This window comes from Siphateles boraxobius, unplaced genomic scaffold (assembly GCF_051911475.1).
Source record: "Siphateles boraxobius isolate OS27281-9 unplaced genomic scaffold, OSU_SipBor_1 156, whole genome shotgun sequence".
Classification (NCBI taxonomy): domain Eukaryota; kingdom Metazoa; phylum Chordata; class Actinopteri; order Cypriniformes; family Leuciscidae; genus Siphateles; species Siphateles boraxobius.
This window is the reverse complement of record NW_027508762.1, coordinates 250,001-262,500: the sequence shown is the minus strand read 5'-3', so window position 1 is coordinate 262,500 and position 12,500 is coordinate 250,001. Positions and strand designations below refer to the sequence as shown.

At 43.9% G+C, this 12,500-nt stretch overlaps 1 protein-coding gene across 2 annotated transcripts in view; it reads left to right on the top strand.

Moving 5' to 3' along the window:
• Window positions 1-12,500, top strand: part of shank2a (SH3 and multiple ankyrin repeat domains 2a) — a 74,960-nt gene that overhangs the window by 20,641 nt on the left and 41,819 nt on the right. For both annotated transcript variants that reach the window (XM_077230935.1, XM_077230936.1), the window contains exons 4-9: window positions 1,113-1,184; window positions 1,390-1,498; window positions 1,640-1,791; window positions 8,055-8,228; window positions 9,342-9,458; window positions 10,354-10,431. In XM_077230935.1, the coding sequence (XP_077087050.1) occupies window positions 1,113-1,184; window positions 1,390-1,498; window positions 1,640-1,791; window positions 8,055-8,228; window positions 9,342-9,458; window positions 10,354-10,431 (702 nt within the window). The remainder of the gene's footprint in view (window positions 1-1,112; window positions 1,185-1,389; window positions 1,499-1,639; window positions 1,792-8,054; window positions 8,229-9,341; window positions 9,459-10,353; window positions 10,432-12,500) is intronic.

Here is a 12,500-nt window from a genome sequence, read left to right as displayed (position 1 = left end):
TTCAGAGGGATATGTGGAGTGTGTGTGTGAGAGTCTGGTGTTCAGAGGGATATGTGGAGTGTGTGTGTGAGAGTCTGGTGTTCAGAGGGATATGTGGAGTGTGTGTGTGAGAGTCTGGTGTTCAGAGGGATATGTGGAGTGTGTGTGTGAGAGTCTGGTGTTCAGAGGGATATGTGGAGTGTGTGTGTAAGAGTCTGGTGTTCAGAGGGATATGTGGAGTGTGTGTGTGAGAGTCTGGTGTTCAGAGGGATATGTGGAGTGTGTGTGTGAGAGTCTGGTGTTCAGAGGGATATGTGGAGTGTGTGTGTAAGAGTCTGGTGTTCAGAGGGATATGTGGAGTGTGTGTGTGAGAGTCTGGTGTTCAGAGGGATATGTGGAGTGTGTGTGTGTGAGAGTCTGGTGTTCAGAGGGATATGTGGAGTGTGTGTGTGTGAGAGTCTGGTGTTCAGAGGGATATGTGGAGTGTGTGTGTGTGAGAGTCTGGTGTTCAGAGGGATATGTGGAGTGTGTGTGTGAGAGTCTGGTGTTCAGAGGGATATGTGGAGTGTGTGTGTGTGAGAGTCTGGTGTTCAGAGGGATATGTGGAGTGTGTGTGTGTGAGAGTCTGGTGTTCAGAGGGATATGTGGAGTGTGTGTGTGTGAGAGTCTGGTGTTCAGAGGGATATGTGGAGTATTTACGACCGATCAGCCGCTGCACTGACAAGCTGCGCAGAAAATAATCACAGTCTTTGCCAAATCGCGTGCGGTTTCTTTGTGATTAATCGTGCAGCCCTACTTTATAATACTACCTGAATGAACTACTTTCTTCAACATGAACTAATGATTAGTGAAGGACTAAAATAATCATGAAGCAATGAAGATTTAACTTTAACTACCACTGGAGTCATATGGATTCATACATGAATAACTACATGTTTGATAGTTTATGCATAAATTAACATTTAGCATCATCACCATCATAAAATGCATTAGCAGAACTTCCAACAGCTCGATCACTTCAGACTACAGCCATACACCATAAGAGTATGAATGTCTTTATTCTGAGGATTATAAATATATGTTATCATGCAATTGCTGCAATGAAACCCTGCGGAGTTTCTTTGTTCCTGCAGTTTCGCTACAAAACCAGACTGTACAATCAGTCCAGTGTGGATGAGAAGCAGATCGCCAGACTTCACGCGAAGGTGAGAGCAAAGACGCATAAGATCCAGTGGATCTGGAGAGTTTTCTCCACCCTGACAAACACAGGCGATTCATCGAACATCAGACTGATTAAAGTCATGATAAACTCTTACTTTAAGTAATGTACCTGATATGAGCTGTTGATGCATCTCTGCAAGCCTTTATGTACCTAATGGCTTTATTTTTTGTCTTATTTTCTCTCTCCAGGCCAGCTTGAGGAAGTTCATGGATTACATCCAGCGTGATGAGCTAGAGAAGTTCTCCAGAATGCTAGAGAGAGGATTGGACCCAAACTACCAGGACACAGAGACCGGAGGTACTGGAGGAGCTGACACACACGAGTCTGAGCCTGAGATTACCGTACCTGACCATCCCACTCATTCACCGTACCTGACCATGTGTCTGTATGTGTGTGTGTGTGTGTGTGTCTGTGTGTGTGTGTATGTGTGTGTCGTAGAGACTCCACTCACCTGTTCGGCGCAGCTGGAGAATAAGCTGGAGTTTATTAAAGCTCTGAGGAACGGAGGAGCTCATCTGGACTTCAGGGATAAAGACGGCATGACGGCTCTTCATAAAGCTGCTCGCGCTAAAAACCAGCCAGCGCTCAAGGTATGCAACATGCATTATATTATCTTATTAACAATAACAACAAGTTCTAACAAGTTCTATTTTATCTATTTTTGCTGGCATTTAAGCATATGATCAGTAAAAGCAAGTTCTTGCCCTTTAGAATTTATTTATTATATGGTTTGCAGTATTTTTGTTTTATAACATGTACTATATTATAGGTGTATATCACTGTCATATGGAAGTCACTGTAACACAATCATCTCTGACTGATAACAGAACACTAACTGTGACATTTTCTGTGAATCTGCTTTGAAACAACGTGTATTATGAAAGGTTACTGTTCATAACCCGGTTCCCTGAAACATCGAGTGGCGAGATCCACCTATGGGAAGGGCATTCGCACCCGACTTCTGCAGAAGCATCCAATTGCACCAAGTTTGGCATGATAGACAGAAACGTGTGTCCAATGCCAGCTAATGATACTTCTGCAAGCGAGGCAGAAAATTATTCAGAGCCTTCTACACAGCGAGGAGCTCTAAATAATTAAATAGGCTGAGTGAAGTGTGCTTGGCCACACACCATTCACTGTTCTGCCCTCTTGTGTGACTCCCATCCTGAGCCTGGATTCTCCCAAGGTTTTTTCTCCATTCTGTCACCTGATGGAGTTTCGGTTCTTTGCCACTGTTGCCTTGGCTTTTAGCTTGTATCTGTTATGTTGGGGACATTTAATATTCAATAATATTATTGATCTGCCATACTTAAGTTGGACGATGATGCAATTTTCTTCTAGAAACTAACTTTGTTGTATTATTTCACTGTTATCACTGTGAAGCTGCTTTGATACAATCTGTATTGTAAAAAGCGCTAGATAAATAAAGGTGCCTTGACTCCCCATCCTGTGAAGGACGCATCTGTCATTACTACTTTCCGCCGCTTAATCGCTCAGAGAGGGCCCATGCGCATAAAAATCAGTATTCCTCCAGTGGAGCAGCGCTGCTGTGCACGAGCGCGTCACTGCGGCGGAGGAGATCGCGTAAAGGGCGGAGATGAAGAGATAAAACCCCCTTCATGAAACGACTTCATTCTCAGAAGGCCCAAAGGCAGGACATGTATTACCGAAGCCATGAGACCCTGTAGCCTGAGACGTGGACGATAATGTTAATTCTCTGAATTGTGAGAGGCAATTCATTAAGGAATGAATGCGCTCTTGTGAGAGACGCGCACAAATTGTAACTGAATTCAGCTCCAGCCCCAGGAAAATAACTTTCTGAGCTGGAGTGAAATTGCTTTTGCTCACATTCACTCTGAAGCCGAGCGCTGTGATGTGAACGAGCACACGAGCAGTGTTTTCATCACTATCTTTCTCGAACCGGCTATAATCAGCCAATCGTCTATGTATGTCAGGATTTTGAGCCCCACTATTTTCAGCGGTGCTAACCCCGCCTCCGCACACAGACAAAATGTCCTTGGGCTTGATGAGAGCCCAAACGGAAGCACTGTGAACTCGTAACATATGCCTTGGTAGGCGAATCGAAGAAACTTCCTGTGTGGAGGATAAATGCTTATGTGGAAAAAAGCATCTTTCAGATCGATCGATGTGAACCAATCGTTCTGTTTTACAGGTCGAGAGAGAATGCCGTGAGTTAACGTTTTGAAATGGTATATCCTCAAATGTTTGTTCAACACTCTGAGATCCAGAATAGGACGAAGCAAAATGTCCTTCTTTGCCAATCCCTGATGGCATTGATGCAGAGGTACCACTCGCACCGCCCAGCCTTCTCGAGAAGAGAAGAGATCTCTTTCAGAATGTGAGCGGAGTTCTTTTCTGTGTGAGAAAAGATAACTCAGCTGAAACTTGGGGGTTTTCTGGCAAACTGAAGTCTGTAGCCCTTCGTTATGGTGCAGATCACCCATTATGGAGCCGAGACAGACTCCCTGGCTGTCACGTGCCACGTGAGAGTTCACACAATCACTTGTGTCCAATGGGCACACGCGGGGAGGACAGGCATGAGCTGTTTGGGGGGCCTAGGAGTTTGCCGTCGTACACATCCCTCTCTTAGTTGGTGGCGTTCTGGAGAGCCGGCCATTCAATGCTGAGACGAGCGGCCGCTCGCTCACACACCTCGAGAAGGACCGGGTGCGGCAGTGCAGCCGAGCCGCTAACCGGGGGAACTTGGGCAGATGGGATGGTTTCCTCTTCGTCCGAGCAGTCGATTATAGAGGGGTCCTCGTCCGAGCCTGAGCCGGGCGGCTCATAGTCCAGCGAAGAAATACAGGGATGGAAATACAGTCCTCCTTTGGCCAATAAACGAACAGTGTATGATTATAATTTAGGCAGCATTATAAGTTAGAGGTAGGATGGGATGGGAATCAGATTGGATCAGAACTTTCACAATATTTATCCAGTTCATCTGGTTTGGTGTCGGAGTCATCCCCGCCGGTATGGAGACGAGTTTGTTGAGGTGTCCATGAGGCCTTCACAGTGTTGATGAGGCTGGCACTTCAGCCTCATCAGTGAATTCAGCAAAACAGTTGAGCTGCGCAGCAAAGAGCTCGCGAGAAGCGAATATCAACTGAGGAAAGATAGTGTGTGCAGGTGTTTTATACACTTGGTAAGGGGCGGGTCCCTTAGCTGGCATTGGACACTCTCTTCTGTCTGTCATGCCAGACTTTGTGCAATTGGATGCTTCTGCAGATGTCAGGTGCGAAGGCCCTTCCCATAAGTGGATCTCGAACACAAGATGATGAAAACAACACAATACAAAGAAACTTGATCTCAAATCAAATCAAATCAAATCCTTTTATTGTCACACAACCATATACACAAGTGCAACAGTGGGTGAAATTCTTAGGTGCAGTTCCGAGCAACATAGCAGTATGACACGATGTGACGAAAACAATTACAGCAAACATCAGATTTACATAGATTACACATCTAATGTGCGCACAATTACTCACAGTACCATATACACTAACAGAACAATAAATAATATACAATGTACAATATACAACAGTATACAATATACAACAATATACAATATACAACAATTTACAATATACAACAGTATACAAAAATACAAAAAGAGGTAATTATACATAGAATAGATACTCGTAAGGTGCAAATATATATATATATATATATATATATATATATATTATGTAAATGCAGTAGGTTATGTTGTGCTGTGTTGACAGTTAGAATGTTTATGGTTATTGATCATGAGGGATCAAGAGTTTAGAAATCTAATTGCTTGTGGGAAGAAGCTGTCATGGAGTCGGCTGGTGTGTGTCCTGATGCTGCGGTACCGCCGGCCTGAGGGTAGCAGTGAGAGCAGCCCATGGCTCGGGTGGCTAGAGTCTCTGATGATCCTCCGAGCTTTCTTCACACACCGCCTGGCATAAATATCCTGGAGGGAGGGAAGCTCACCTCCGATGATACGGCTGGCAGTGCGCACCACCCTTCGCAAGGCTTTGCGGTTACGGCTGGTAGTATTGCCATACCAGGCAGTGATGCAGCCAGTCAGGATGCTCTCGACGGTGCTGGTGTAGAACTGTGTGAGGATGTGGCGGTTCATTCCAAACTTCCTCAGCCGTCTCAGGAAGAAGAGGCGCTGATGAGCCTTCTTCACGACGGCCTCAGTGTGGACGGACCATGTGAGTTCCTCTGTGATGTGGACACCGAGGAACTTGAAGCTGCTGACTCTCTCCACCGGTGCTCCATTGATGGTGATGGGGCTGTGTTCTCTGTCGTTCTTCCTGAAGTCGACCACTAGCTCCTTGGTTTTGCTGATGTTGAGGGAGAGGTTGTTCCTCTGACACCAGTGCGTCAGAGTGAGCACCTCCTCTCTGTAGGCCGTTTCATCGTTGTCGGTGATCAGACCTACGACCGTAGTATCATCAGCAAACTTGATGATGGAATTAGAGCTGTGAGTTGCCACGCAGTCATATGTGTACAAGGAGTACAAGAGTGGGCTGAGAACACAGCCCTGTGGGGCTCCAGTGTTGAGGGTCAGTGATGAGGAGATGTTGCTGCCTATTCTAACCACCTGGCGTCTGTTTGACAGGAAGTCCAGGATCCAGCTGCACAGCAAGCTGTTTAAGCCCAGAGCCCGGAGTTTCACATCAAGCAAGGAGGGCACTATGGTATTGAATGCTGAGCTGTAGTCTACAAATAGCATTCTCACATATGTGTTCCTCTTTTCCAGGTGGGAGAGAGCAGTGTGTATTGTAGATGCAATAGCATCATCAGTGGAGCGGTTATTGCGGTATGCAAACTGCAGTGGGTCCAGTGAGGAAGGTAGAACAGAGCAGATGTAATCTCTGACTAGTCTCTCAAAGCATTTACTGATGATGGGGGTCAGAGCAACAGGGCGCCAGTCATTTAAGCAGGTGATGTTGGTTTGCTTCGGTACAGGTACGATGATGGACGTTTTGAAGCATGTGGGGACTACAGACAAGGAGAGGGACCAATTGAAAATGTCCGTAAAAACACCAGCTAGTTGGTTCGCGCACTTTCTGATGACGCGGCCCGGAATACCGTCTGGACCCGCGGCTTTACGGATGTTCACCCGACGGAAAGATCGGGTTACATCCGCTACAGAGACGGAGAGTGTACTAACCTCTGTAGCTTCAGCCGCGAGAACTCTCTCCGCGAGGGGGATGTTAGTTCCCTCAAATCGAGCATAAAAAGTGTTCAGCTCATCTGGGAGAGAGGCAGTGTTGTTCACTGTGGAGTTTATGTTTCCTTTATAGTCCGTAATGCTATTAATTCCCTTCCACATGCTTCTAGAGTCGGTGGTGTTGAACTGTCCTTCAATCTTGTCCCTGAATTGGCGTTTTGCTGCTCTGATAGTTTTTCGGAGGGCATAACTTGCTTGTTTTTGCTCCTCCGCACTCCCGGAGTTAAAAGCGGAGGTCCGCGCGTTGAGTGCTGCACGAACATCGCCATTAATCCATGGTTTCTGGTTCGGGTAAATCCGTATTGTTTTGATCGGAACAACGTCTTCTACGCACTTCCTGATGAAACAGGTTACGCTATCAGCATAAGCCTCGATGTCGTCATCAGAGGCCGACCGGAACATCTCCCAGTCCGCGTGATCAAAACAGTCCTGAAGCATAGTGTCTGATTGGTCTGTTTGGTCCGACCAGCACTGGATCGTTTTGAGGGCGGGTGTTTCCTGTTTCAGTTTCTGCCTGTAAGCGGGCAGAAGGAGAACGGAAGAGTGATCCGATTTGCCAAAAGGTGGGCGGGGGAGGGATTTGTAGCCATCCCGGAAAGGGGAGTAGCAATGATCCAAAACCCGGTCCCCTCGTGTGTTAAAGTTTATGTGTTGGTGGTATTTAGGTGCTATTTTCTTGAAGTTGGCTTTGTTAAAGTCCCCGGACACAATGAACGCGGCCTCAGGGTGCGCGGTTTCCTGCTCGCTTATTTCCCAATACAGTTCCTTTAGTGCCCGGTCTGTGTCGGCTTGTGGGGGAATGTACACAGCCGTGATAATGACCGCTGTGAATTCCCTCGGTAGCCAGAATGGTCGACACAGAAGCATGAGAAATTCCAGATCAGGAGAGCAGAAAGACTTGATTGAATGTACGTGCCTCTGATCACACCAGGATTTGTTGATCATAAAACATACACCCCCACCTCTGCTTTTACCTGAGAGGTCTTTAACTCTATCCGCTCGGTGCACTGAGAACCCCGCGGTTTCGATGGCCGAGTCTGGAATCTCAGCAGACATCCAAGTTTCTGTAAGGCAGATAATGCAGCAGTCCCTCGTCTCCCGTTGGAAAGAGATCCGCGCTCTCAACTCACAGAGCTTGTTGTCTAGAGACTGAACGTTTGCTAGCAGAATACTGGGAAGCGGGGGTCGATTTGCACGCCGTCTTACTCTGACGAGAACGCCGGCTCTTCTTCCCCTTCTCCGGCTGCGTTTCCGCGGCCAAGCTGCCCAGACAAAGGGCTCCGCTGCCGTGTTTGTAAACAGCGGGGCATCACTGAAGAAATGAAAGTCCGGTTTTCGGTGTTCGATTGCGGAACCAATGTCCAAAAGTGTTTGTATGTCGTACTGAATAAGACAGACAACATCCAAGACAAAAAACAAAAGAACTGTAAACAGAACAAACAAAAAACTACCATGTTGTGACGGAGCTCGCAACGCAGCAGCCATACTCGGCGCCATCTTGAACTCAAAAAATCTGAATTATAAATTAATGAGTCACTAAAAGGTTATTTGTTTCTGGGAACTGAAACTGCAGATATGAAAGCAGAATGATGATTGGTTTATTTTCCCTGTTCCTTGTTTCAGACTCTGCTGGAGCTCGGCGCGTCTCCGGACTACAGAGACAGTCGTGGTCTGACGGCACTGTATCACACGGTCCTGGCGGACGGAGACACACACACACACTGCTGTGAGCTGCTCCTGAACCAGCACGCCTCCGTCTGCTGCCAGGATGAGAACGGATGGCATGAGATCCACCAGGTGAACTTCAGTGATGTGTTCAGTGATGTGTTCACACACATCCACAGCTTTATTACAGAGAGAAGGACCAGGATACACACACTAGTCTCAATCATACCTCATTACTATACTTCAACATTTACTCAGTTTTATCACAACTTAAAGCTATTATGAACACATATTATATGGCTATAAACACTATATTGCCAAAAGTATTGGGACACCCCTCCAAATCATTGAATTCATGTGTGCCAATCACTTCCATGGCCACTGGTGTATAGAATCAAGCACTAGGCATGCAGACGCTTCAACAAACATTTGTGAAAGAATGGGTCGCTCTCAGGAGCTCAGTGAATTCAAGTGTGGTACTGTGATCGGTTTATAAGTCCATTCATGAAATTCCCTCACTACTGGAGGAACGGTACTTGCCTGACTGCATTGTGCCAAGTGTAAATTTTGGTGGAGGGGGGATTATGGTGTGGGGTTGTTTTTTTAGGGCTTGCCCCCTTAGTTCCAGTGAAATGAACTCTTAATGCTTCGGCATACCAAGACATTTTGGACAATTTCATGCTCCTAACTTTGTGTGAAGAGATTGGGGATGTTCCTGTTCCAGCATGACTGTGCTCCAGTGCACAAAGCAGGTCCAGAAAGACATGGATGAGGAGTTTTGTTTTCTGTGCGAGAACTTGATGTCCCAAAACGTTTGGCAATATAGTGTGTATATTAGTGAACAATATTTTGTAGAGCAAAGATTATATTAGTGTGTAACTTGAACAAGTGCACAACAAACAAAATAGACAAGGAGCATAAACACATTAAAACCAGAAAAAATATTCACAAACCAATTGAAAGTATTATCAATAAAGCGACTACTGAACATATTAGAGAAGATTTTCTATTTACACAAGCTGGACAGCAAGTAGTTTTTTCAAGAAATGGCGCCCTCTGGTGTTTGTTGTAAAATGCAGTTTTCTGTTAGGCTCAGGGTGAGGGTGAAGGTGAGGGGTAGGGGTGGGGGGTTCAATTAGTCAAGAATATGTATAATTAGGCGTATATAAAACAATAACAGTCTATACAGTAGAATGTCACCATGACGATAGAAAAGTGTGTGCGTGCGTGTGTGTTTTCTAACAGGCTTGTCGACACGGTCATGTCCAACACCTCGAGCATCTGTTGTTTTACGGAGCAGATATGAGCGCACAGAACGCCTCGGGAAACACGGCGCTGCACATCTGTGCTCTCTACAACCAGGTGTGTGTTTACAGCTGTAAACTTACCTACAGCATTTCATTATACTGTTTAGTAAACAGGTAAACTACTGAACTTCGGTTTGTGTTTAAGTGGGCTTTTGTTATATAACTGTGAGTCAGGAAGAATGATGCACACACGCAAATTCAGTTTATTACCTTGGAAGTGTAATTACCTTACACATTAATATTGATGTTGTTTCGTTAGAAAAAGACATATATTGGAATCAGCAGTGGAAGAAATCATTTCAGAAAATTCTGATAAAGAATAAAACTTGGAATAAATAGAATAAAACTAAATGTTGAGGTAGCAATTTGGTTTTATACAAACTCCAATGTCTATGGTAACATTCTAAACTGTTTAATGATGACATAACGTTTTATAAAAGATAAACCTCACATTTTATCATTTAAACCAATGTTTTAAAAAAAAGTCAGAATTATAAATGATTATATTTTGTGTTCAATAATATCAATTATTGTTATTAAATTATATATATATTGTTCCTGCATTAATCTGAACAAAAGTAGCAGATGGGCTTAATTAAAGTGCAGATTCACTTTCTGACAGTAGGTGACGCTAATGGAAAAGCAAACACCCTTGTACTCAAAGGGTTTTAGGGATTACACAGAGGTAGGAGAAAATAAAATGCCTTCAAAACCTTGTAGAGAAGTGTGAAAAAGTGGTAGCTTTTTCAAATAGTGTTAATGTGACACAGAACACAGAAATTACTAGAATAAATACTGATTATTTCATGCATCATTTTGAAAACAAAGTGGAATATACAGGTGTGGTTGAGGAAATCCTGTTCCGAAGTCTTAGTCTCGTGCAACTGGTCGGAAATATCAGCCGTGAGACGTGATGTTAGAGATTGAGAATGTGTTTGTGACTCCTGCAGGAGAAGTGCACGCATGTTCTGCTGGTCAGAGGAGCTGACAAAGAGGTGAAGAACCACAACAGCCAGAGTCCGTTTCAGGTACCGTCCTCATTCATGTTCCCTGAACGTTTCAAATGGCTGAACACTTTCCACCTCAGTGTGTTTCACTGGCTGCGCTGGAACGTCCGACAGCTTCAACTTCCACTATGATTGTTTAACTACTGTTGCTGTGGAAGCTGGCTTACACCATGTAATAAATAATCAAAAAAGTAACTTTGGTTTTTTGTTTCACAATTCTGTATTTTTGAGATATAAACAAAAAAAGAAATTCAGAATTGCGAGATTAAAGGTCCAAGTTCCCTTTTTTTTCTGTGGCGGAAATCAGCTTCTGCTTGAAGTGTAGGCCTACTTACTTTTTACTGTAAAGCATCACTGTTAATTTTAGATTTACACATTAAAGAGGTATGCATTATTATTTAGATCACTGAATTCTGTTTTATATTATACATAGATTAACCCTCTGCGGTCTAAGGGGTTTTTGGGGTCCTTGAGGTGTTCTGATGTGCTCTGACATTTGTGCTTTTTTCAGTTATTTATAAACATGTTAATGGCAAAGGTGTAAATTCACTCTATATAGCACAAACGGGGCTACCGTAATATGTGAGCAACATGTACATGTTTGTATTTTTTAGAGAATAATGTTTATGCATGGATATTGAAAAAACTAAAACTTAAAGTGTCTGAAATAAGGCCACAAAACACATACTAAATATGTGTCCACAAGACTTTTGACTAATGGGCGTTGTTGCCTAGAATTTTTTCTTCAAAATGATCTGAAAATCATCGTGCCTAATCATTTACACAAAACAATACATTGATTTAAATTTTATAAGACACCTTTTGTTTGGAAAGGCAATATGCTTGGAGGCGTGTTCACACCTGAGAAGACAAAGGCCGGATAATGTGCCACATACATAATGAGCTGCATATTAATTAGCCTTTCACACAGGTGTGTCACAGGGTCCCAAAGAATGCAAGGACATGTGTTCATGTAAACATAACGTTTACTAATGTAGATGCGAGAGTGAATGAACGGCACAGACACGCGCTGTATAACTGTAGTAAACAAAGCGCGCGCGTCTGTGTCGTTCATTCATCATTTAGCCTACACACAGACCCGCAATTCATATTTAAACAGTCTTTTTGCGGTTTATAGACACTATTCAATATCGCGATTAGAACAAAGCACTTAAGAATAAATGACTTACTACATCACTCTGTCACTCTCTCTCACACACACACACACACACGCACGCACGCACGCACGCACGCACGCACGCACACACACACACACACACACACACACACACACACACACACACACACACACACACACACACACACTCTCTCTCTCTCTCTCTCTCTCTCTCTCTCACACACACACTCTCACTCTCTCTCTCTCTCCCTCACACACACACACACACTCTCACTCTCTCTCTCCTCGAAATGAAACTACCACTTCTGGTACATTTTCCAGGGTTATTAGATAGTATTATTCCTCACAGGTAGGGATACACTGTGTACACAGCTGTGGTAAGATACTTACTAAACACAATGTGTTTTATAATCCAGCTGGTGGGCGTTGGCATGTTTGAATGGCTTGCCTTAGATCATTTGCGCTTGAATACCGCCCGCTCTCCGTGGGCGTGGCACATTAACGCGTAATTAGGTATAATGAGCTGGAAAGAAAAAGACTGACATCTCTCTCTTTTCATACAGATTACATAAACTGAGAATATTTGTTTTGTTATATAAATTAATTCATTTAAAAGAAGAGAGTTCAAGCTTCATTATGGAAAAAACATTTGTGCCTGTATGACAAGTATTCGCGGAATTACAGTTAATTTTCAGACGTGTTTCAGAATGGACTTCACTGACAGAGAAGCAGCAGAACGCGCATCATGTTTCTTTTTCTTTATTTGGCGAAAAGCACAACACTTTGTTTTTATCGTGAGTATCCACAAAAAAAAATAGACACTTAGGATCTAATGATGTACAACACTTAATATGTAAGATCAAAATCAACAGAGTATTTTGAGTTTCTTTTGCACTGATACGAAAAAAAGCGAGACCTCAGAGACCTCAGAGGGTTAAGTATGGCAGCATAG